This window comes from Eleginops maclovinus, chromosome 12, assembly GCF_036324505.1.
Source record: "Eleginops maclovinus isolate JMC-PN-2008 ecotype Puerto Natales chromosome 12, JC_Emac_rtc_rv5, whole genome shotgun sequence".
Classification (NCBI taxonomy): Eukaryota; Metazoa; Chordata; class Actinopteri; order Perciformes; family Eleginopidae; genus Eleginops; species Eleginops maclovinus.
In genome coordinates, this window is record NC_086360.1 from 25,602,289 (window position 1) to 25,623,991 (window position 21,703).

General features: G+C 40.7%; 1 protein-coding gene across 1 annotated transcript in view; it reads left to right on the forward strand.

The window, feature by feature from the left end:
- hk2 (hexokinase 2) overlaps positions 1 to 21,703 on the forward strand; it is a 34,501-nt gene that overhangs the window by 9,353 nt on the left and 3,445 nt on the right. The window contains exons 7-17 of the mRNA XM_063897314.1: positions 1,274 to 1,457; positions 2,753 to 2,914; positions 5,788 to 6,021; positions 8,005 to 8,309; positions 9,704 to 9,852; positions 10,717 to 10,836; positions 14,454 to 14,549; positions 15,551 to 15,650; positions 16,469 to 16,652; positions 19,476 to 19,631; positions 21,321 to 21,557. Of these exons, the coding sequence (XP_063753384.1) occupies positions 1,274 to 1,457; positions 2,753 to 2,914; positions 5,788 to 6,021; positions 8,005 to 8,309; positions 9,704 to 9,852; positions 10,717 to 10,836; positions 14,454 to 14,549; positions 15,551 to 15,650; positions 16,469 to 16,652; positions 19,476 to 19,631; positions 21,321 to 21,557 (1,927 nt within the window). The remainder of the gene's footprint in view (positions 1 to 1,273; positions 1,458 to 2,752; positions 2,915 to 5,787; positions 6,022 to 8,004; positions 8,310 to 9,703; positions 9,853 to 10,716; positions 10,837 to 14,453; positions 14,550 to 15,550; positions 15,651 to 16,468; positions 16,653 to 19,475; positions 19,632 to 21,320; positions 21,558 to 21,703) is intronic.

Genomic DNA, 21,703 nt, shown 5'->3' on the forward strand with positions numbered 1-21,703 from the left:
TCCTCCCATTCCCCCAGAGTTATCAAGTGCTAAAATTGTCCGTAAGATCATGTCCCCTGCTGCACAAGTGTCTCATTATCCAGAGACAGTTCCCTGTTGCAGCAACAGGAACATGACTCAGCACATTCATCCCAGGGCTTCAGTCAACTTTGGTGGACTTTATATTGTTGTGGAAGCAGATAAATGCATCTTCACATCCCATAGCAGGTATTTGTTGTTCCACACAGGGATCCAATGTGTATGTTAGCTGCGTTTAGCTGAAGGAAACCACAGGACCTTTTGAAATCAGATTTCCAGTGGTGCCAAATTGTCATCTTGAGTTACACTTTTCCTTCTCTCCCACAGAGTGTTCTGTTGTAGCTGTGGTCCTCAAAGTACACACGTGTATATATAGCTATCCTAGACTGCCTGATATCTTTATGGTGGATAAAGGGTCTCATCTTGTCATTTCTAAGGCTCATTTAGCTCCCTGATTGCTCTTATTAAATGATGAATATATCTTTTTGACCCAACGGATTAGAGGCCCTGTATACATACAGTCCAGTGCTTATACATATGAATTCACATACATTAACAGTACCTTGCATACAATAGTATTTATATATTTAGGCAATTGGCCACTCGAGGCCATACTATTTCTACCATTAAGAAGGGAAAATAGGTTTATTTATACGTTTATTTGACAGGGACAAATGCACATTAATAACCATTTCTGAGTTATGTTTTCCATCTGTTGTCCCTGGACAGTCTTTCTGACACATTCAATGTAAATATCATGCAACTTGGATGCCTATGTTACTACAAATGCAAATGAAAACCAATACAACTTTACATACCATTTCATAGCAGTAAGGTAGCCACAGGTGAAGGCACAAGCAGAACAAAAAGAGGATTGTACAGTGCATTAGATTGTTTTAGTGTTGTCGTATAACATATTGAGTTCACTATAACCAGAGAGAAAATATGAAGCATGCTAAAAATAAAAGCATCAAGCCACTTACGTCATGTTATGCTTACTTACTATAGATCCCATTTATTCACTCAAAGCAGTATTGCCATCTTAAATACCCCTCCATTAAATTGAAAATCAAATTGAGATGTTGGGTATCAATTTGGGAGATCAGTGCTAATACCCAGCCCTTATTATTCGTTTTCATGGCCTTTAAGGGATAGAGTGATAACGGTTTTATTTTTGATTCAAACATGACTGAACTGCAGTACAATGTTGTCCTTCCTGGTCTTCTTTGTAAAGTTAAACTCTCCTTCCCTCCAGGAACCGGCACCAATGCCTGCTACATGGAGCAGATGAGGAACCTGGATCTCCTGGATGGTGACGAGGGCCGCATGTGTGTCAACACAGAGTGGGGCGCTTTTGGAGACGATGGCGCCCTGGAGGACCTGCGCACCAACGTGGATCGGGATATAGATGCAGGATCTTTGAACCCTGGCAACCAGCTGTGAGTGTCTCTGAGCTTATCTGATTTTCTACTTCATGAAACATCCATCAGTAGTGACTTTACTTAAATCAATTACAGACTGACACTCATCATGTTTTACTAAGTAGTTTGAATTCTATATATCCAGTCTGTATGACTTTCATTTGATATATTTAGTATTAAAATGACATTCTGCTCATTTCAAGGGTCATATTTGTATGTAGCGTCTCTCCTGGGACATGTCTCCATGCTTGAATGTTCAGAAAGCTCTTTATTTTTCTCATACTGCCTGTGCTGCAGCACCCCTTTCACCCTCTGTCTGAAACCAGAGCCCAGTCTGCTGTGATTATCGCTAAAAGATGTCCCGCCCCTTAGCCTATCACGTATAATGTGTTAGCCAATAGAAGCCCAAGTGTGACATAGTGATGTCATTATGTTACGGAAGAAAACAAAGGAGTCCAATTGAGGACTTTCAGGCAGTGGGGGAGTGTGTGGGAGAGAAACTCCCTCTGGAGGGGAAATTTGGGATTTTAGCCTTCACGGACCATTTACATGCACTAAAACCTATGTTACCCTCTACAGGAAAGGGAAACGATACAGCCCCTTTAAGTGTAGTTGCCTTAAAATACTTTAATGTGGATACCCTGAGGAGAACTCCCCTTTTTATATGTATGTAAATGTATATATATATAAGGATTCATTCATATTTAAATATCCAGCATGTCTATAATCAGGTTTTGCCGATGTATATTTAGTAGAGCAGAATAGTTTCCACCCTCTGTGTCTTGGTTTAATGAGCTGAATGACTCCTATCAGTGTTTCCTGAGAAATGACTTTTCTATTTCCATCTCTTAAAGGCGATATATATTAGTTCTCATGCAATTTCATGCACCATGTAATGAAATGTAATATGTAATAATCTGATTCTTACAATATGCAGATCCACATCTGAAGAGAGAGCTGCCGCCACATGCTTTGTGTTTAAATAAAAAGTATTAATTATGGAAATGGTTTCAAGATGGACATGGTTTTATCAGCCCTGTTTTTTTGTTGTTGCAGATTCCAGTAAAAAAGTGTATAGATGCGCAGCTCAGTTAAAAGTTGAGGTGCAAATATTTGTGACTTCAAAACAAAGCATTCAAACTTAATGAATAAAGCTGCAAGCCCCCTTCAGCCCGGGCCTTTCCGAGCCAACTCAGAGCTAGGTGCTCGGACATGATTCTCCTGATATAGCCTGCTAGTCCATAGAAGAAAATAAGGGATGGAAATGTAAGTAATATAAGTATTCAGCTTCTTTTCCTTGTGTTGCTGTGCAGGTTTGAGAAGATGATCAGTGGCCTGTACATGGGGGAAGTGGTGCGTCTCATCCTGGTGAAGATGACCAAAGAAAAGCTGCTGTTCCAGGGCAAGACTTCAGCAAAGCTCCTCACCACAGGGAGCTTCAGCACCAGCTTCATCTACGGCATTGACACTGACAAGTACGTGTGTGTGTGTGTGTGTGTGTGTGTGAGAGAGAAAGTTAGATTTATTTATAAGCATAAATATAATGTCCTCCCAGAAATTAGGATGTCCAGATTCAAGTTTTGAATTGAAATGAAATGTTGAGGTCTTTCCAGTTTTTGCTTGAATTGCATATTACTTGTTTCTTTTTGCTCTATTTGCTCTGCCGCTGGGAATCATTTCATCATACTCTACATGACATCGAAATGCAGGAGACTCTCACACTGAGCCGAAAGGACATATAGGAATGAAGTAGAAAACATTTATAAACAGTCTTTGCTACGTCTACACGTGTAGCTCGAGGGAATGACAGACACACAGCGGAGAGGTCACTGGGGCTGCACTCGTTGCGTTGATGGGCATTCAATTCTCACATTTAAAAACTCACGTGTGAAAAGCTTGCAACTCAGAACTAAAGATGAGGTTAAGCGTCTTCAAGGTCACATCGTTCGTTTAACTTGGACTGAACATCTTATCGCCTGGGAGTGCTCAACACGCGGTATCACGTGTGTTGGTTGACTTGGTAAACACTGGCTTTAAATCATGCTCATTTCATGCTTTCTCTCCCTTTCGACTTGTATGCCAGGGCAAAAAGAGGCTGAAAAAATACGTTTCTATTACATTTGAAGTCTTATGTTTTAAGTAACGGTGTCGTAAACTAACTTATAAAACACTTTTCATGTTAATAACACACACTATAAGTCGTTGAGTTTTGTACAGTTATAGTTGCACATGCTCTCTCCACTTCCCTGCACTTGTATTTAGAGTATAATTCACATGCCTATACAGCAACAAACAAACAACAAACAAAGGTTCATTTGACTGAAATCATCATTATGATTATATGAACATTTTCTAAATCAGATTTGTTGACAGTACTTATAAACTTGTCCAGCAGTGGCTCAGTCAGTAGGGGCTTGGACTGGGAATCGTAGGGTCGCCGGTTCAAGTCCCCGAACAGACTTGAAATATGGAAAGTGGACTGCTACTTGGAGAGGTCCCAGTTCACCTCCTAGGCCCTGCTGTGGTGCCCTTGAGCAAGGCACCGGACACCTCCAATCCCCCCTCCCCATTGCTCCCCGGGCGCTGCACAATAGCTGCCCACTGCTCCTAGTACTAGGATGGGTTAAATGCAGAGGACTAATTTCACTGTGTGTGCTCTGCTGTGTGCATGCATGTGACAAATAAAGAGGGTTTCATCCTCCGATTCTATCTATCTATCTACTTCCTATCGATATATGATGCGCTCCTGTTGCTGCGGTGGTGAACTCTCTGTAATGAGACACCTGCAGCAGGAGACGGGATCTAACTGACATTAAAATAAGAAGTCTGTCCACACTTTCCCCAGAGTGAGCAGAGATAGGGACCGAGAATCAGCTTATGCAAATGAAGGAGATTGATGTACAGCAGCGGTTCCCAACCTTTTTCGACTCAGGGCCCACTTCAGAATTAAAAGAAATTTCTCGGCCCACATTCAACCATAAACAATACGGAGGGTAAATACATTTTCAAATGACTTTTTATTTCATTTAGAGAAGGAGCTGCCCTTCAGTACCAAACAGAAACTGAAAAGTGAGGTACTGTCTGCAGTAGGCAAATTAATAACGATTTCATTCAGAAATTGAGAACTGCATTCTTATACATAACAATTGCACATATGTTACACGCATTAGATGTAGTGAGGTAAATCACACATACTATGGTGCAGAAAAAACCCAAACATTGCCAAAAGAAGTGCATTAAATTACTAGGCCTAAAAGAAATGCTGTAAATGCAGCATGTCGGCTCAGCCAGGAGCAAGAGATCGCTTTGCGTCGGGCTCCCTGATCAGCCTGTCGGGTGTTCTTTTCCCCATAAGGACCGCCTCACTGCACCTTATCCCTTACTTATACACTTGGATAGTTTTAGCTGTGGATGTTCTGTTTTTTTACCAAAACCGACCAATCAGGTGCATTATCAATGTGGTACCGCGGGAAAGTTCCTACCATCAACTTTAAAAAAACCCATTATGTTAAAAAATAAATATAAAAACATAGATAATGTTTTGCAAATGATTTGGCGGGCCACTCGAAACAGGTTGGGAACCGCTGATGTACAGTTTATCACACTGCCTAGGCAGCAATCTTAATTCCCTCGAGGAGAAACACATCTGCTTCATTTTAATTTAGTAACGCTACAGCAAATAACAACATCTGTTCAATGTCAAGTCAACTTTATTTTTCATAAAGACACATTTATTGTTCATGAAGTAAACAAAACGGTCATAAAGACGGATATAAATGCACACACACACACACACACTCACACACACACTCTCTCCTGAAAACACTGCAGCAGCAACAACAGTGTGTCAGATTAATAAACACTTTCAACCCTTTTTAATCAGGGAGAGATCAAGGCGTCATGTTTTCTATTTACAGCTCAATTAATTCAAACCAATGCGATGACTTTGCTTTTGTCCACCATCCTAATGCAATACATAGAGACAGGTGAGACCACTCCAGGCAGGTTTCATTTCATATTGCTCATATTTTTTGCTTTATTATTCTGTCTTATCTTATTTAATTGTTGCCTTATGTTTGAATATAATACGCCATTTAAGGCTTACCTCAAAACTATTATTAAAAAGCATTTCAACACTTCAAAATAACTGGTTAAAAGAAATAGAAATATGCTATAAATGTACAACAAGAATCTGAAAAATGACTCTAAATATGTGCAGTTTATCAGAGTTTAAAGTGGACCAAGTCTGCAAACTGTCGCTGCCTTTTGTCTTAACGCTTTCAATGTTGTTTTTAAAGCACTTTGAATTGTCTGCTGTGGAAATAAACTCGCCTTGCCTTCCCTGCAGGGATGAGGAAGGTGTGGAACGTGCGGAGGAGGTGCTCCGGGGCCTGGGTCTGAACCCGTCTGTGGAGGACTGCATAGCCACGCAGCGGGTGTGTGAGATCGTATCGACCCGGGCCGCCCACCTGTGTGCTTCTGCTCTGGTGGCCGTGCTGCGGCAGATCCGGGACAACAAAGCCGCGGAGAAGCTGCGTACCACTATTGGAGTGGACGGCTCTGTTTACAAGAACCATTCAGAGTGAGTGATCCTGAACTCTCTTTCTCACACACACACACACACACACACACACACACACACACACACACACACACACACACACACACACACACACACACACACTGATACCATGGAGCACATACAAGGGATTTCAGTATTCAATAGAGGAGTGATTGCTTATCAGCTTGATATAGTTGAAAATCTAGTGGCCACTTTAATGGCAAACAAAGAACAAACTAATATGAAGTCATTTTTGAGTGGCGGTTCAAAGCATGAGGCCCTCCTCCATGGAATACAACCTTTCATTTACATGCAGATAAAATGAACACCTACAAACACAAACGAAGGGTCACAAAACTGTGACTGCGGGGGCGGGGGCGAGTGGCTGAGGATTTCATCGGAGGATGGTCTGGTGGTTCCTTGGTTATCGCTCTTTGCTCCTCGAACCTCGGTCCTCCGGCACAAATAAGCGCCATGGAACGCTCCTTACGATGGCGCACACAAATCAACCTCCGGTGAGACAGAGGAGCGACGAGCGAGGAAATGACAAATAAGAGAAGTGAGAAGTACCCACAGTCACGTTGAATACAATAGCTGTGAATTCACATTGTTGACGTTAGTGTGCACACCACTGTTCTGTTTGAGCATGTCCCTGAACTGCATTGCTCCTACTAACAAAGGCAGATGTTTATATTTATGTTCATTTAGATCTCCTGTAGCTAATGTGGCAAAGCTTTCCCTCGTTGGTATTCTTGAGCGATACTTCAATAAATATACTTTATACAGAAACTGAAATCACAACCAACACTAAGTCAAAGTCTGTCTAATACATGTGATAACTCTGTATTAGTCTTGGTTAATAGAAAAAACAATCAGTGGGCAATTAAAAGATGGATAAAGACCTAAAAGTCTGATCCTTTTCCACACTTTGTTGAAATGTATGTATTTTTAATATATTGTATTATTTGTATCTAACATTTCACATATTTGATCTGTACTATCATCTGCATTATACATCTTTTAGACCAATCTATTTTTAATAAAGAGCTGTTTGTTGTATCGGTATCTTTCCGACTAATTTCTAAACTGTATTTATTAAACCGCCTGTATTTAAATGAGCTACCCGTATTCCTCTTTCGAGTTGAACTTCACAGGAGAATGCATGGGTACACAATATGCTTTTTAACATATGAAGTGCTCTAAAAGCAGACCATTTCAATTGATGAGTGTTTTTCATTGTGCAAGATCTGAGACTTTTTAGTTCTTTGATTCCCAGAAATGCTGACGAGATCTCAAAGCGTCAAGCCTGTGATGAGCGTATGAGGCTGTGTTTATTAGAGTTATATATAACATCATCAGTGAACGACTATCAGCTGTGCAACTGATATTCAGCTGACAATAAACCAAACAAACCCAGTATGCATTTGGTTTGCGTTACTTTTGACCTTTTTATGTGATTGCGATATCACAGTAATGCAATATGGCAAAAGCTTCAAGGACAAACTGATAAGACATAGTGGTTAATGGTCACTGTGACCTCACTGAACATGTCTTTGGCCATGCTATGCTAGTTGTGACAATTTCACACAAGTCTCTAATAGAATTAAATGAGAAAATAATGAACAGGCAGGGATGAGAACTGCAACTTTACTCATCAGCACAGGCCTACAACTGCAAGGCAGTAATTCTAATATAATTAATTTCCTTACAGAGAGAGGACAGCCAGACAGGAACCCATAGATGTTCACTGCAGAACCAGCAGTAAAGCACTTATTAGTGCACACCTCGATTAAATCACTTGAAGTTAGTTCCACACCATCGTTCCTATTTTCACAAACCATATCGTGGGCTCATAACATCCTCTCACACACTGTAGGTTTAAGTAAGGTATTATATTCCTAACTCAACTTCCTCTGCTTGTAATGAGCTCTTCTTATGCATCTCAAGGAGTAAACGCACAGTATAAATCAGAAAATTGAACAAAATGTATCTCCTTTTCCTCAGGTTTTCCAGGAGGCTCCACAAGATGGTACGGCGACTGGTGCCGGACTGCGATGTGCGTTTCCTGCAGTCGCAGTGTGGCAGCGGGAAGGGTGCAGCCATGGTTACGGCGGTCGCCTACCGTCTCGCCGCTCAACACGCCGAGCGCCAGCGCACCCTCGACACCCTGCGTGTGAGCCGAGAGCAGCTGCTGGAGGTGAAGAAGCGAATGAGCGAGGAGATGGAACGTGGCCTGTCAAAGCAAACCCACGAGCAATCCAGCGTCAAGATGCTGCCCTCCTACGTTAGAGACACTCCAGATGGAACAGGTAGCTCTAGAGAAAGGTCACCTCTTTTTTTACCCCACAAGTTATTCTGTTAGTCGTCCTCATGTGGATGTACCTGCTCCTGTAAAGTATGGTGTAGAGCTTTAAAGGCTCAACACTTACAAAAAGGATAGTTTCTTCATGCACCTTTTATACACAATACAACTAGTTAATTTTAGCAACTGATTACACTAGATAGAATGTTTGTGTCAATTATTAGGTAAATGTTGCCTAAGTTAACCCTTCATTTGTAGATTGAAGGAGACTAGTCATACAAATGAATACTGTCTTAACGTAAGTAATCAGCTGGGGAAGTTTCATGGAGATTTCTGTCTGTTTGATTTTAGTTTTACCCTATTGACCTGCAAAGTCAAACAAGATGAATTTTATAATGCGTATCTTTTCAGAAATCTCCACTTCAGTAGCACATACACAAAACTTCCCAGTTGCGTTCTTATGTATATCATTATACTATATCATTATCTATTTTCTGAAACGTTGTACAGAGAGGTTTTGTTGAGATATCACAGAGGCTGTTTTACGGGCTGACGCAAAGGAATATTTCAGACGTCAAAACGATGACTATTTTTCTCATACTCTCTGACCAGAAAACTCCACTTCGGTAGCACTTAAATACACTAAAACATCCTACTTTCATTCTTATCTATTCGGAAGCTTTTTACAGAGAGGTTTTGTTGGGATAGCATACAGAAAATCATGATTTAATTTTTGTTTTTTGACTGCTGACAATATTTCTCTGATTTATGAAGATATCAAAATCCCTCTGTAGAAGCCAATGACCTTCCATTTGACGTTGTATTTTATTCAATATTCCATTCATTGCACTATTATGTATCTAATATCCTGCTTTATATTTCGTTACCTTCAATAGCTTTTACTTCTGACAGTTTATAGATTATTTATCTTCATAGTCAACTGTGTAATCTTTTCTCTAATGCCGGTTTGTTTTAGTTCTATTTCTTTTCTGAGATGTTAGAATTGTTTATTGCTTCTTTTTCATTTCGAATTATGTGAAATGCCTTGTAATGTTTTATGCCGCTGCAACAAATAATTCCTCAGTCGATTATTAAAGTATTTCTCATCTCATCTTAGACATGAAACAAGAACTTTAAACCTGGCTGCATCGTTCAGAGTTTTGTTCTAGAAAAGTATTAAATGTCCACATATTTTTACAGAATGCCTTATTTGGATATTAAAACATAAATCACCAAACAAAAGTGTTTCATATTAATAATGTGTTAAACATTTTATCTTATTAACCTGAAGTGTCTCCCCTTAAGAGGAAAACAGACCACTTGACTTGTTATTCAGTTTAACATTTTGCATAATGCTGTTATCTTTGTGTCTGTGATTCTCATCGCTATTGTCCTCATCAGAGCATGGGGACTTCTTGGCTCTTGACCTGGGGGGCTCCAGCTTCCGGGTGCTTCTGGTGCGACTGAGGGGTGGAAAAGGTCACAATGTGGATATGCATCACAAGATCTACAGCATCCCCCAGGAGACCATGCAGGGCACCGGGGAAGAGGTAAGACATCCCTAAAGTACTTTTAGTATTTCACACAAGTGGTTACACTGAGGGTCACGACCGAAAGAACGAGATCTTTTGGAGGAGGGATTACATCTCTTCGCTGGCCTGGGAGCGTCTTGGAATCCCCCAGTCAGAGCTGGCTGATGTGGCCAGGGAAAGAGAAGTTTGGGGCTCTCTGCTGGAGCTGTTACCTCCGCGAGAAGACGGATGGATGGATGGTTACACTGAGAAACTTCTGCCATGTTTGTGAAGTTTAATCATCTTATAGTTAAAACCTTGGAAATAAAGGGTGTCATAAATACCTCAATTTAACGGATCTATGTCTCAATGCATTATTACAAGCAACACATAAGAGCTTTGGCTGATGCACAACAGTGGGAGGAGGCCAAGGAGTGTCTGGTGAAATGGTGTTGCATTAGTCAGAGCCGAACCAAGTTATTTCAGGGCAAATCAGAATCATTTTCACAGACGCATTAAAGTTGTTTCACTTTTGTTAAAATTTCACGATTGGGCATTTCTGCTCCATTCATGTGGAGTTGAAATAATTGGAAAACTGAATTCCCAACGCAGAAAATTCCTTTCAACAATAACTCTAAAACTGATTATTAGGTGTGGTTTAAACGTTAGATGAAACCCACGTTGTTGCCTTTTACGACTCAGAGTTTATGAACACACTTAAGTTGGAAGAATTACTTCCCTGTTCGGGAGATGTGACAATCCGAGGAGCATGTGAATGCATCATTGGCCTTGACGGATGTCTGAGTGCCATTCTGCTTTTTGTATGTACTTTGTGTGCAGTTTTTTTAATAACTTATGTAACTACAGTAATTCTTGTTTCATTTTCTGCCTCTTTTGCTTCAGCTTTTCAGCCACATTGTCGACTGCATCGCCGACTTTCTGGAGTACATGGGCATGAGTGGAGCATCCCTACCTCTGGGATTTACATTCTCCTTCCCCTGTTTTCAGTCAAAAATAGATCAGGTAACATTTGGTTTATTTTTCATTAGAAATGTAAGACAAAAACACGATGAATTAAATGGTATCAATATGTTGATTTCTCCCAGATCTTTTGTCTTAATTAGAACAGCATAGGGCACGGCAATAAATCCATATTGTTTTAAGTCTTTACATCTTTATATGTGTTGTCTAATCCTGGTTATAAAGGATACATTACAATAAAGGGGGATTTAATTTGTATTATTTGTCTTTAACGTACTTACTTAGAATATTGATATTGAAGTGTTTGATTGAAGATGTTGTGATATTTGATATACTTCATATCACCCAGCCCATCTTCTTTTTGTATTATGGCCTAAGCAAAACCCCATTACTTACCTCAGTATAAAACTTTTCTATGAAGACAGCACGCATTCCAAAATGCACCGAGATGCTTCAGGTGAATCAGCCAATCAGAGTGCAGTGGGATGGGGAAGGTGGTTGGACCGAGATGGAATTACAGTACATGTCCAATATAATGCACAAGAGATAGTTTCAGGTTGGATTGTTCAGCTGATGATGACGATGAGAAGCTCTGCCCGCATCATGCACTTAAACATGAATAACCCCCTCTTCCATGTCTTATGTCTAAAATAAGACTCGAACATGGTTTCATACAAACAAATGTATGTGTGTGGGTCTTGTGAGTGCGGGCTCCTTTGGTTTTTCCTGGTTGAAAACATTAAGCAGAACTGAAAGGTCCCCTATTGTGCTAAATCCACTTTTTCTTTTATACATCAAAAAATTGTCCCATCTGTGTTAAGAGATTCGGAAGCTCTCAAGAAATAATATTCTCTCTTTTTGTCCTGGTCCATTTACAGTGGGGCAAAAAAGTATTTAGTCAGCCACCAATTGTGCAAGTTCTCCCATTTAAAAAGATGAGAGAGGCCTGTAATTTTCATCTTAGGTATACCTCAACTATGAGAGACAGAAGGAGAAAAAGAAATCCAGGAAATCACATTGTAGGACTTTTAATGAATTTATTTTCAAATGATTGTGGAAAATAAGTATTTGGTCAATAACAAAAGTTCATCTCAATACTTTGTTATATACCCTTTGTTGGCAAAGACAGAGGTCAAACATTTTCTGTAAGTCTTCACAAGGTTTCCACACACTGTTGCTGGTATTTTGGCCCATTCCTCCATGCAGATCTCCTCTAAAGCAGTGATGTTTTGGGGCTGTCGCTGGGCAACACAGACTTTCAACTCCCTCCAAAGATTTTCTATGGGGTTGAGATCTGGAGACTGGCTAGGCCACTCCAGGACCTTGAAATGCTTCTTACGAAGCCACTTCTTCGTTGCCCTGGCGGTGTGTTTGGGATCATTGTCATGCTGAAAGACCCAGCCACGCTTCATCTTCAGTGCCCTTGCTGATGGAAGGAGGTTTTCACTCAAAATCTCACGATACATGGCCCCATTCATTCTTTCCTTTCCACGGATCAGTCGTCCTGGTCCCTTTGCAGAAAAACAGCCCCAAAGCATGATGTTTCCACCCCCATGCTTCACAGTAGGTATGGTGTTCTTTGGATGCAACTCTGCATTCTTTCTCCTCCAAACACGACGAGTTGAGTTTTTACCAAAAAGTTCTATTTGGTTTCATCTGACCATATGACATTCTCCCAATCCTCTTCTGGATCATCCAAATGCCCTCTAGCAAACTTCAGACGGGCCTGGACATGTACTGGCTTAAGCAGGGGGACACGTCTGGAACTGCAGGATTTAAGTCCCTGGCGGCGTAGTGTGTTACTGATGGTAGCCTCTGTTACTTTGGTCCCAGCTCTCTGCAGGTCATTCACTAGGTCCCCCCGTGTGGTTCTGGGATTTTTGCTCACCATTCTTGATCATTTTGACCCACGGGGTGAGATCTTGCGTGGAGCCCCAGATCGAGGGGGATTAGCAGTGGTCTTGTATGTCTTCCATTTTCTAATAATTGCTCCCACAGTTGATTTCTTCACACCAAGCTGCTTACCTATTGCAGATTCAGTTTTCCCAGCCTGGTGCAGGTCTACAATTTTGTCTCTGGTCTCCTTTGACAGCTCTTTGGTCTTGGCCATAGTGGAGTTTGGAGTATGACTGTTTGAGGTTGTGGACAGGTGTCTTTTATACTGATAACGAGTTCAAAAAGGTGCCATTAATACAGGTAACGAGTGGAGGACAGAGGAGCCTCTTAAAGAAGAAGTTACAGGTCTGTGAGAGCCAGAAATCTTGCTTGTTTGTAGGTGACCAAATACTTATTTTACAGAGGAATTTACCAATTAATTCATTAAAAATCCTACAATGTGATTTCCTGGATTTCTTTTTCTCATTTTGTCTCTCATAGTTGAAGTGTACCTATGATAATAAATAATTACAGGCCTCTCTCATCTTTTTTAAATGGGAGAACTTGCACAATTGGTGGCTCACTAAATACTTTTTTGCCCCACTGTATATAAAAACCTGTCTGAAAATTCTATGATCAGATTTATGCATCAATGTTTTGGGGAATTGTGCAACCATTAGCCAAAACCACCCGCCCACCTTATCACCTGAATCTCCTCCTGAAGCGCCATCGTGTCTTTGTAATCCAATCATCTCTCAGAGGGGCGTGGCCAGCAGCAGCTCATTATCATTTAAAGCTACAGACACAGAATCAGCACTCGTGAAACCGGGCTGAAACAGAGGGGTTTATGGCATGCTACAATGCATGATCTGTTTGGTTTTACGAGCCAAACATGTCTTGTATTTATCTGAGATCTACAATTTATTGTTGGAAAAACAGCAGGATAGAGGACCATTAACTCCAAGAAGGGTTTGTTCTCAGTTGAACTCAAACCAATGCTACCTGAGTTTTGGAGGAGCATAAACCCTGAAAGGATAAAACGAGTTTCTGTTGTGAGGTATTGTCTTTACATATTAGTCCCTTTTATGGAGTGAAAGAAAATTCAGTTGCTTTTATAATCTTTGCTTTTAATTGTGCAGCTGAAGAAGGTGTTGATAACTGTAGTTAACTCACTTTGCGAAGGTTGATCAGAAACAAAGATCTCTGGAAATGTTCTATTTTTATTCTCCACCGGTGGTAGGAGTGATAATATGACGATATTGGTATATAGCACGATGGAGTAATTGTTCTGTAAATTCAATCAAGGAACTTCAAATAACAAACTGTACATTATCGCCTTTAATTGTTTCTTCTTGGTTTTCCCCACATGAGGAAAAGTTGAGTTAAAAACAGCACTGTTCTTTAAAGACGGAAGCTTTACGTTTCCTCAGAACAATATGTTTCAAGTGTTACAGGTTTAAGGAGACTACAGAAAGAGAGGCTTGACTTTTCCTACAGGAAAAAAAAGATACAGTGCAAATGTGAGGCTGTGGCGCCGTGGGATAGTGCGCTGGTCTCCGTATCAGGGGAGAGCAGGTTCCAGTCCCGCTGCACTCAGCATGTCATTGTGTTCCTGGGCATGAACCTTCACCCCAAATTGCTCCTAAGGAAATTGTCCTGTATTGATTGATGCAAGTTGCTTTTGATAGATGGACACATTTCTAACTTGACCCCAGAACGTGTCATCTTTTAAATCGCTGCAATAACGACTCCTGTCACAACATCACTTTTGTCATTTTTTCCAGGGAATTCTTCTGAAGTGGACAAAGGGCTTCAAAGCAAGCGGCTGTGAAGGACAAGATGTCATCACACTTCTAAAAGATGCGGTTCGCCGCAGACGGGTCAGTAAATGCTTCAAAATCACATTGTCAGAGTCTGTAGCCGGTGAGTGTTATGACACTTGAAGAATATAATGTATAAAGTGTCTTACAAACAGCTCCCGTATCTCCTTCATTCTTCCTCCTTATTCCCCTTTTATCTTAGGTATATAGTCACTAAGTCTTTAATTAATGGTGTTTATATGGAGTATATCCCGTTGTTATGGCACACGTAACAATAATAGTTATAAGTGATATTCTTAGCCTATTATATGTAACATTTCTGCATTGAAAGGCAGAAAATACTAGACGTTATGTATGTTATATTTTGTGCTTTCAACAATTGTGACCCAGAAATCTTTAAATGTTGAATCTGGTCTCCTGTAATGGCGGCATATCCCCTTTGTACATACGTCAGGGTTGTTGGCCATAAGCTTTTTACCCAGTTTCAAGCCACATTTTGACCATTAACCATTAAGATTGTGGTAGTTTTTTAACTCTGTTTTAAAAGGTTGAGGGATTATAGTCATCGGATGTCTGGAGCTTCAGTCATCAAGAAGAACAAAGGGGGAACACTGATTTTTAACGTGGTTTTTTCTCGGTTTAAAAATAGAATCATATGGTGACTGTTAAAACAAGATATGACGGGTAAACATTGTTCATTTAAATGAACATGTATACATATTTGGATTGTTGAATAAATTAACATGAGGTATGAGAGCAGGTTAAAGTCTTGTACAAACAGTGCAGGTTTGATGTCCTGGTTACTTTTAACAAGTTACAGGGTTAGCCCTCGGTTGTGCAGCCTGATGGATACAGGCACAAAGGCGCTTAGTGCTGTGCCGCGGAGGGATGAGTAGATGGATGATAGTTTACAAAGGGACGTGTAACTTCAAATGAATTCAGATTGAAGTTTGTAATACCCACAACTGGCTCCAGGTTATATTTACTGATGAAGTTGTGCTGCTCTTACAAATCCAGAAAAATAAGATGAGCTTTATAAATATACTTGCTAATCCTTCCAGGAATTTGACTTGAACTTTGTGGCGGTGGTTAACGACACAGTGGGAACCATGATGACCTGCAGCTATGAGGACCCCCAATGTGAGGTGGGACTCATCGTAGGTAAGTCTGTTTACCCCCACAAACCAACCAACCCACTCACCTTTTCTTTGCTGGAGGCAGTCTCTGTCTCTTCGTGACATTTTTATACTTTATAATTAGGGATGCACAATATTAGATTTATGCAAATATCCAAACATGCCACTGTTTCAAAACTAATTTTGGCGGATTGCCAGAAGCAATCAAGTAAGAGAACATCACGTTTTTGTAGAGGAAATAAAATATTAAAGAGGCCCTGTTGTGCTTTTAGGGGTTTTCCCTTTTCTGTAGGGTTTTTGTGCATGTTAATGGTCTGCAAGGGCTAAAATCCCAAGGTTTCTCTCCCACACACTCCACCTCCCCTTCATGAAACTCCTCCATTAGACCCTTTAACTTCAATCAGAGCAGACTGGAGCCTGGTTTTAGACTGCAGCACAGGCAGTATGAGGAAAATAAAGAGCTTTTTGAACGTTAAAGCAGGGGGACATGTCCCAGGAGAGGCAAAAAATCTAAATATTAACCTGAAAATGAGCAGAATATGTCCTCTTTAATGTGTCTACTGCCATCATGATTACCACTGGCTCACATTTTACACAATGCTTTTCAAAATGTACACATACCCTAGAAAACTAATTCAGCTTAACTCACAAGTAAAACCTGCCATAGTTATATATTTGCATAAAACGTGTCATTTCAAATATTCATGTTTATTTCTGGCTGCTATTTACCTTCATTAAATTCATTTCACTGAAAGTTTGTTGTTGTATTTTTACTTTTGAATGAAGCTCTTTGTTTTTCTTTCATGACTGCACTTATACCTTTCCCCCCTGTCTTGATCTCAGGCACAGGGACAAATGCCTGCTACATGGAGGAAATGCAGAACATCGGACGAGTGGAGGGTAATGACGGCCGTATGTGTGTGAACATGGAGTGGGGAGCATTCGGTGACAATGGGGAACTTGACGACTTCTGCACCGCGTTTGATCACATGGTCGACGATTCCTCAAACTATCCCGGGAAACAGAGGTATTGAATGGTTCATTTCGGACATATTAAATCGCCTTTCTTACTGTGAAAACCAAACCTTTCGTTTGTGGAATAACAAGCGTGTCATTGATTCAATCTATATACAGCTATACAAAATCCATTTCCCAACAACAAATAGCACATGATAAACAAACCCTTTGCTCCCTAGCTAATCCCAAGATACTTCCACAGTGATGAACACAAGAAATAACATTTACATTTCTGGATATACAAACACCATATATCTGTATTAAAGTTAGGGACACTAATCTAACATCGTTGTGGTAACAAAGCTAACAGTGCTATCTCTTGATCAATCTTTAAAAATGCTCATAATGCTTATTTTTTTTGTCTAACTCATTGTCTTTTATAATACACAATTCGTCTAGCTTTTCAAACCCTTATGGCTAAGGTGCCGTTGAAACAGTTGGGTTTTCCGGTGAGTGAGCGTTTAATCTTCATGGATTGTATGTCCACATTGGCTCTATATGAATAGATAGAATCGGAGGATGAAACCCTCTTTATTGTCACATACATGCACACAGCAGAGCACACACAGTGAAATTGGTCCTCTGCATTTAACCCATCCTAGTACTAGGAGCAGTGGGCAGCTATTGTGCAGCGCCCGGGGAAAGCTAAGTAGTAAATGGATATAGGCATAGCTCTCTGGTCAATTGTGGTTCAGTATGCTGTCCAAGGTCCCTTTAAGTAGTGGACAAACAACAAGATCAATTTTAAATGTACAACATAAAGTGTACGTGCATTTTATGGGTAGTTGCGCACTGGTGTTCTATGTGAGGTAATTGTATCACCTGTATATGCTCACTCTGGACACAGCACAACAGGGTCACTCTGCTGCTCTAACTACAGAGAGGTTTTTCCAGACCTTTCATTTTCAAAGTCTGATTTATTTGCAAAGACACAGAGGCACACTGTGCATTATTCTAACTGCACAGTGTGTCCAGGGAATCAAAGGGAAGCAATATCCAGAATTAACTGGGTCCAAACCCAGAAGACATAAAGAAACCCTCTGATTCCCTGTAAGCTTATAGACTCTCTGCCTCTGTCCCTATGGCAACTGGCATCATATACAGCTCCGGAAAAATTAAGAGACCACTGCAGCATAACCCCTTTCCTGGTTTGATTATTCATAGGTATGTCTTTGAGTTCAATTGTTTTATTTACTTTTTATTTCAAGACAAGGTAAGTTTATTTATATAGCACCTTTCAACACAAGGCAATTCAAAGTGCTTTACAGAAATAAAAGACATTAAGAGCATTTAGAAATAGTGCAGCAGAAACACATTACACAAAGGCATTTAAAAACAGTCATTTAAGAGCAAAGATTATAAAATAACAGGTATAAAATACATGAATAAAAGTCACAGTGCAGAGTTAGATCAGAACAGTTCAATTAAAAGCAGCGGCAAAAAGAAATGTTTTCAGCCTGGATTTCAAAGTAGTAAGAGTTGCAGCGGCCCTGCAGGGTTCTGGGAGTTTGTTCCAGATATTGGGAGCATAATAACTGAACGCTGCTTCTCCTTGTTTAGTTCGAAGTCTGGGGACAGAAAGTTGACCCGTCCCAGAAGACCTGAGAGTTCTGGATGGTTCATAATTCAATGCTTTATAAACCAGCAGCAGAACGTTGACGGGTGCACCGGCGTTCAGTCTAATGATAGTTTCATCGTGGTCTTTGTAAAGGCGAGACAAATCATGCATTAATCTTCAACACACACACACACACACACACACACACACACACACACACACACACACACACACACACACACACACACACACACACACACACACACATACACACACACACACACACACACACACACACACACACACAAAGAGCAGAGGATTACTTGTGCAGAGAAATAAGTTAGAATAGACCCTGGGACTGGATCAGCTGCTACCGCTTCCGACCCAAGCAACCTAAATCATTTATATATTTATATGCACTTTATCTTTTCTAACATTTGCTATGATCTTTGAATCTCTACACACACGGCCAATTGCACGTCTGTTTTTTTCCCCGAAGAGAGGTCCCTCCTCTGTTAATCCCCCTGAGATTTCTGTCCTTTTCTCCCCGTTAATTGTAGGATTTCTTTACGCTGCGGGGGTATAAGGACACATGGTGCCCTGTACTGTAGACCCTGTTTGGCTCCCAGATACGAGTGTTTAATTTGTGATATGTGGCTATGTAAAACATCTGATTGATGGTGGATAGGATATGATTTCATCATTTTCAGGAAAGTAAAACCAATACAAAATAGGGACTTAATCTGCACCTTGCAGCATATTTAAAGTGTTACTCATTTATTTCCCTTCCCAACAACGCTGGCTTCTCAGGATTCCACACTGCCTGTCATTAAGTCATGGCAGAGAATACACTCATTAGAGGGGATGATATTATTGGCCAGGATTGCAGCTTTTGATTATGTATTCCACCTTAAGTGGCCTTGCAGACAGTGTGTCTTTTTTGCTCCCTGTGCATTGATTGATGGAATTAAGAAGCATATTATTATAAATAAGAGCAGCTGCTTGTTTTTAATCCAAAGTTTTTCTTCGTCTGGACTCTCTGATTGCGGCCCCTGTTACACCTCCTGGTAATATATTCAAATTAAAACAACATCTTTCACAACAGGGCTGCCAGTATGTGTCTGTTTCCTCTCTGAGCTCTCAAACATGAACATCAAGTTGGAACAGAGTTTCGGACAAGTACATTAAAATAAAGGTTTATTGTTTGATAGAAATTGTAAATGATGTCAAAATAAATGTTACCAATGTGTGGCTGTTTGTGTGTTCTTTCTAAAGGTATGAGAAGATGATCAGTGGCATGTACCTGGGGGAGATAGTGAGGAACGTGCTCATTGATTTCACCGCTAAGGGCTTGCTGTTCAGAGGAAAGCTGTCAGAGCGCCTCAAGACCCGCGGCATTTTCGAGACCAAGTTCCTGGCACAGATTGAAAGGTGAGTATTACTCAGTGTGTACAGAGCAAGGCTTTCTGCAGCTCGTATGAGACTTAGCAGTTGAATCAAACAATAAACCAAACAAAAATTGGGCTTCAGTGATGTGCCGAAGCTGCCCGATGAGATCAGTTTGGTCAAATATTCGCAGATGTTAGAGCTGATTGGGGTTTCATTTATTTGTCCCCGTCTCTCCTCTCCCTCCTGTCTTCCCATGCAAAGGCAAACAGACTTATGACAAGGCAGGCCTTTGTTTGTGATTGGGCTTAGTTGTGTCCAGATATGACGCTGATGTGTGGGAGAAGAAGAAGAAGATGGACCTTTATTAGTCCCCCAAAAATCTGAGTTGTTTCACACACGCACACAGTTAAAGTATACATCTGCATCGAGAGGATCCAGAGCGGAGAGGCACCAGGGAGCAGTTTGGGGTTCGGTTCCTTGCTCAAGAGCACCTCAGCAGTGGCCCCTTCTGGCTCCTCTCCAGTATCAGTCCATACTCCGTCTTTCTTGTTCCGATCGGGACGTGAACCGGCAACCCTTCAGTCCCAAGCCCAAGTCCATACAGACTAGACCACTGCCACCCCAGAGAGAAATTCCCTATGGAAGGAACAGAGGGATTTCAGCCTTTGCAGACCATTTACATGCACAAAAACCTATATAACACACTACAGTATAGGAAAGGGAAACCGCCAAAAAGCACAATAGCTCTCTTTCAATATCAAGAAGAGAGCAAGAGAACCTCGGCGTTGCTGACATTATACTACTTGTTTTGGCCTAATGCCTATACTTTTACTATTCGTTTAGCAGAAAAATATTTTAAGGCCTTTAGATCAGATACCAAAATCATCATAATTCCCTTTAAAATTCCAATATTTACTTAGAAAAATAAAAATGTTTCAGTCAAAGCAATGCCAAGGACATGGAAGCACGAACACATCCATATTGGATTGTTTCAGTTACATGTAGCTGCCGCTTTTACCCTGGGGCACTTCAATTGCGTTCTTTAAAAAAACGATTCCTCCATTTAGAGTGCATGTCGTAGCTGAAAGTGTGCAGCATCCTGGTTAATGGACTTAGTTTATAAAGCGCCTTTCTATCATTTTAAAATACCACAAATCTCACACATACATTTATACACCGAAGACCGTGGAGCTACCCTGCAGAGTCTTAAGTGCCTTATGCAAGGTTACCTGACTGCACATTGGCCCATAAGATCTCAAAAAAGAAAGAAAATCATTGCACTGTAATTTCTGTATGAATCAGCTATGAAAGACGTCTATTTGAAGCTTATGTGCCAGCTCGGAAATGGCCTCTCTTAAAACTAATGTACTTCTGAAAGTGCGCCTTCTACCACGACTCCACCAGTTCTCTTTTTTTTATCCCCTTGTAGCACTTGGAGATAGCTTTTAAGCAATGAAAGGTGCTTTATAAATACAATTAATTATGATTATCATCATTATATGATGGTAAAATCGCAGCTACAAAAGTGTAAAACATAACTATGAATTTGTCATTTATTAATGATGTTTATTATAAAGTGTTACTGCAGCTTTGACACTCTCAACCTGAAAGTTCTGAATATTGCAAAACAACATTTTCTTTTAGTGTTTCTGTCTTCATAAAAGCAATTTGAAGCGAATAAATGTATGTATCTTTCTCACGTGTATAACCGTGACTCTCTGACCCCTGCAGCGACCGCCTGGCCATGCGTCAGGTGCGCTCCATCCTGCAGCACCTGGGCCTCACCATCTCCACCTGCGACGACAGCGTGTTGGTGAAGGAGGTGTGCAGCGTGGTTTCCCGCCGGGCAGCGCAGCTCTGCGGGGCCGGGTTAGCCGCCGTGGTCGACAAAATCCGGCAGAACCGCAACCTGAACCAGCTCTCTATCACCGTGGGAGTGGACGGAACGCTTTATAAGACGCACCCTCAGTAAGGAGCATGTTTAAAGACTCGAGTTAAACCTTGAGCCTCACAAGTAGGCCTGTGCGATTTTGAAGGAAATCCAACAATATTTTTGACCGTGATATTGTGACGATATTGTTAAGTTTACCATTCAAGATTGAATTCATATGTAA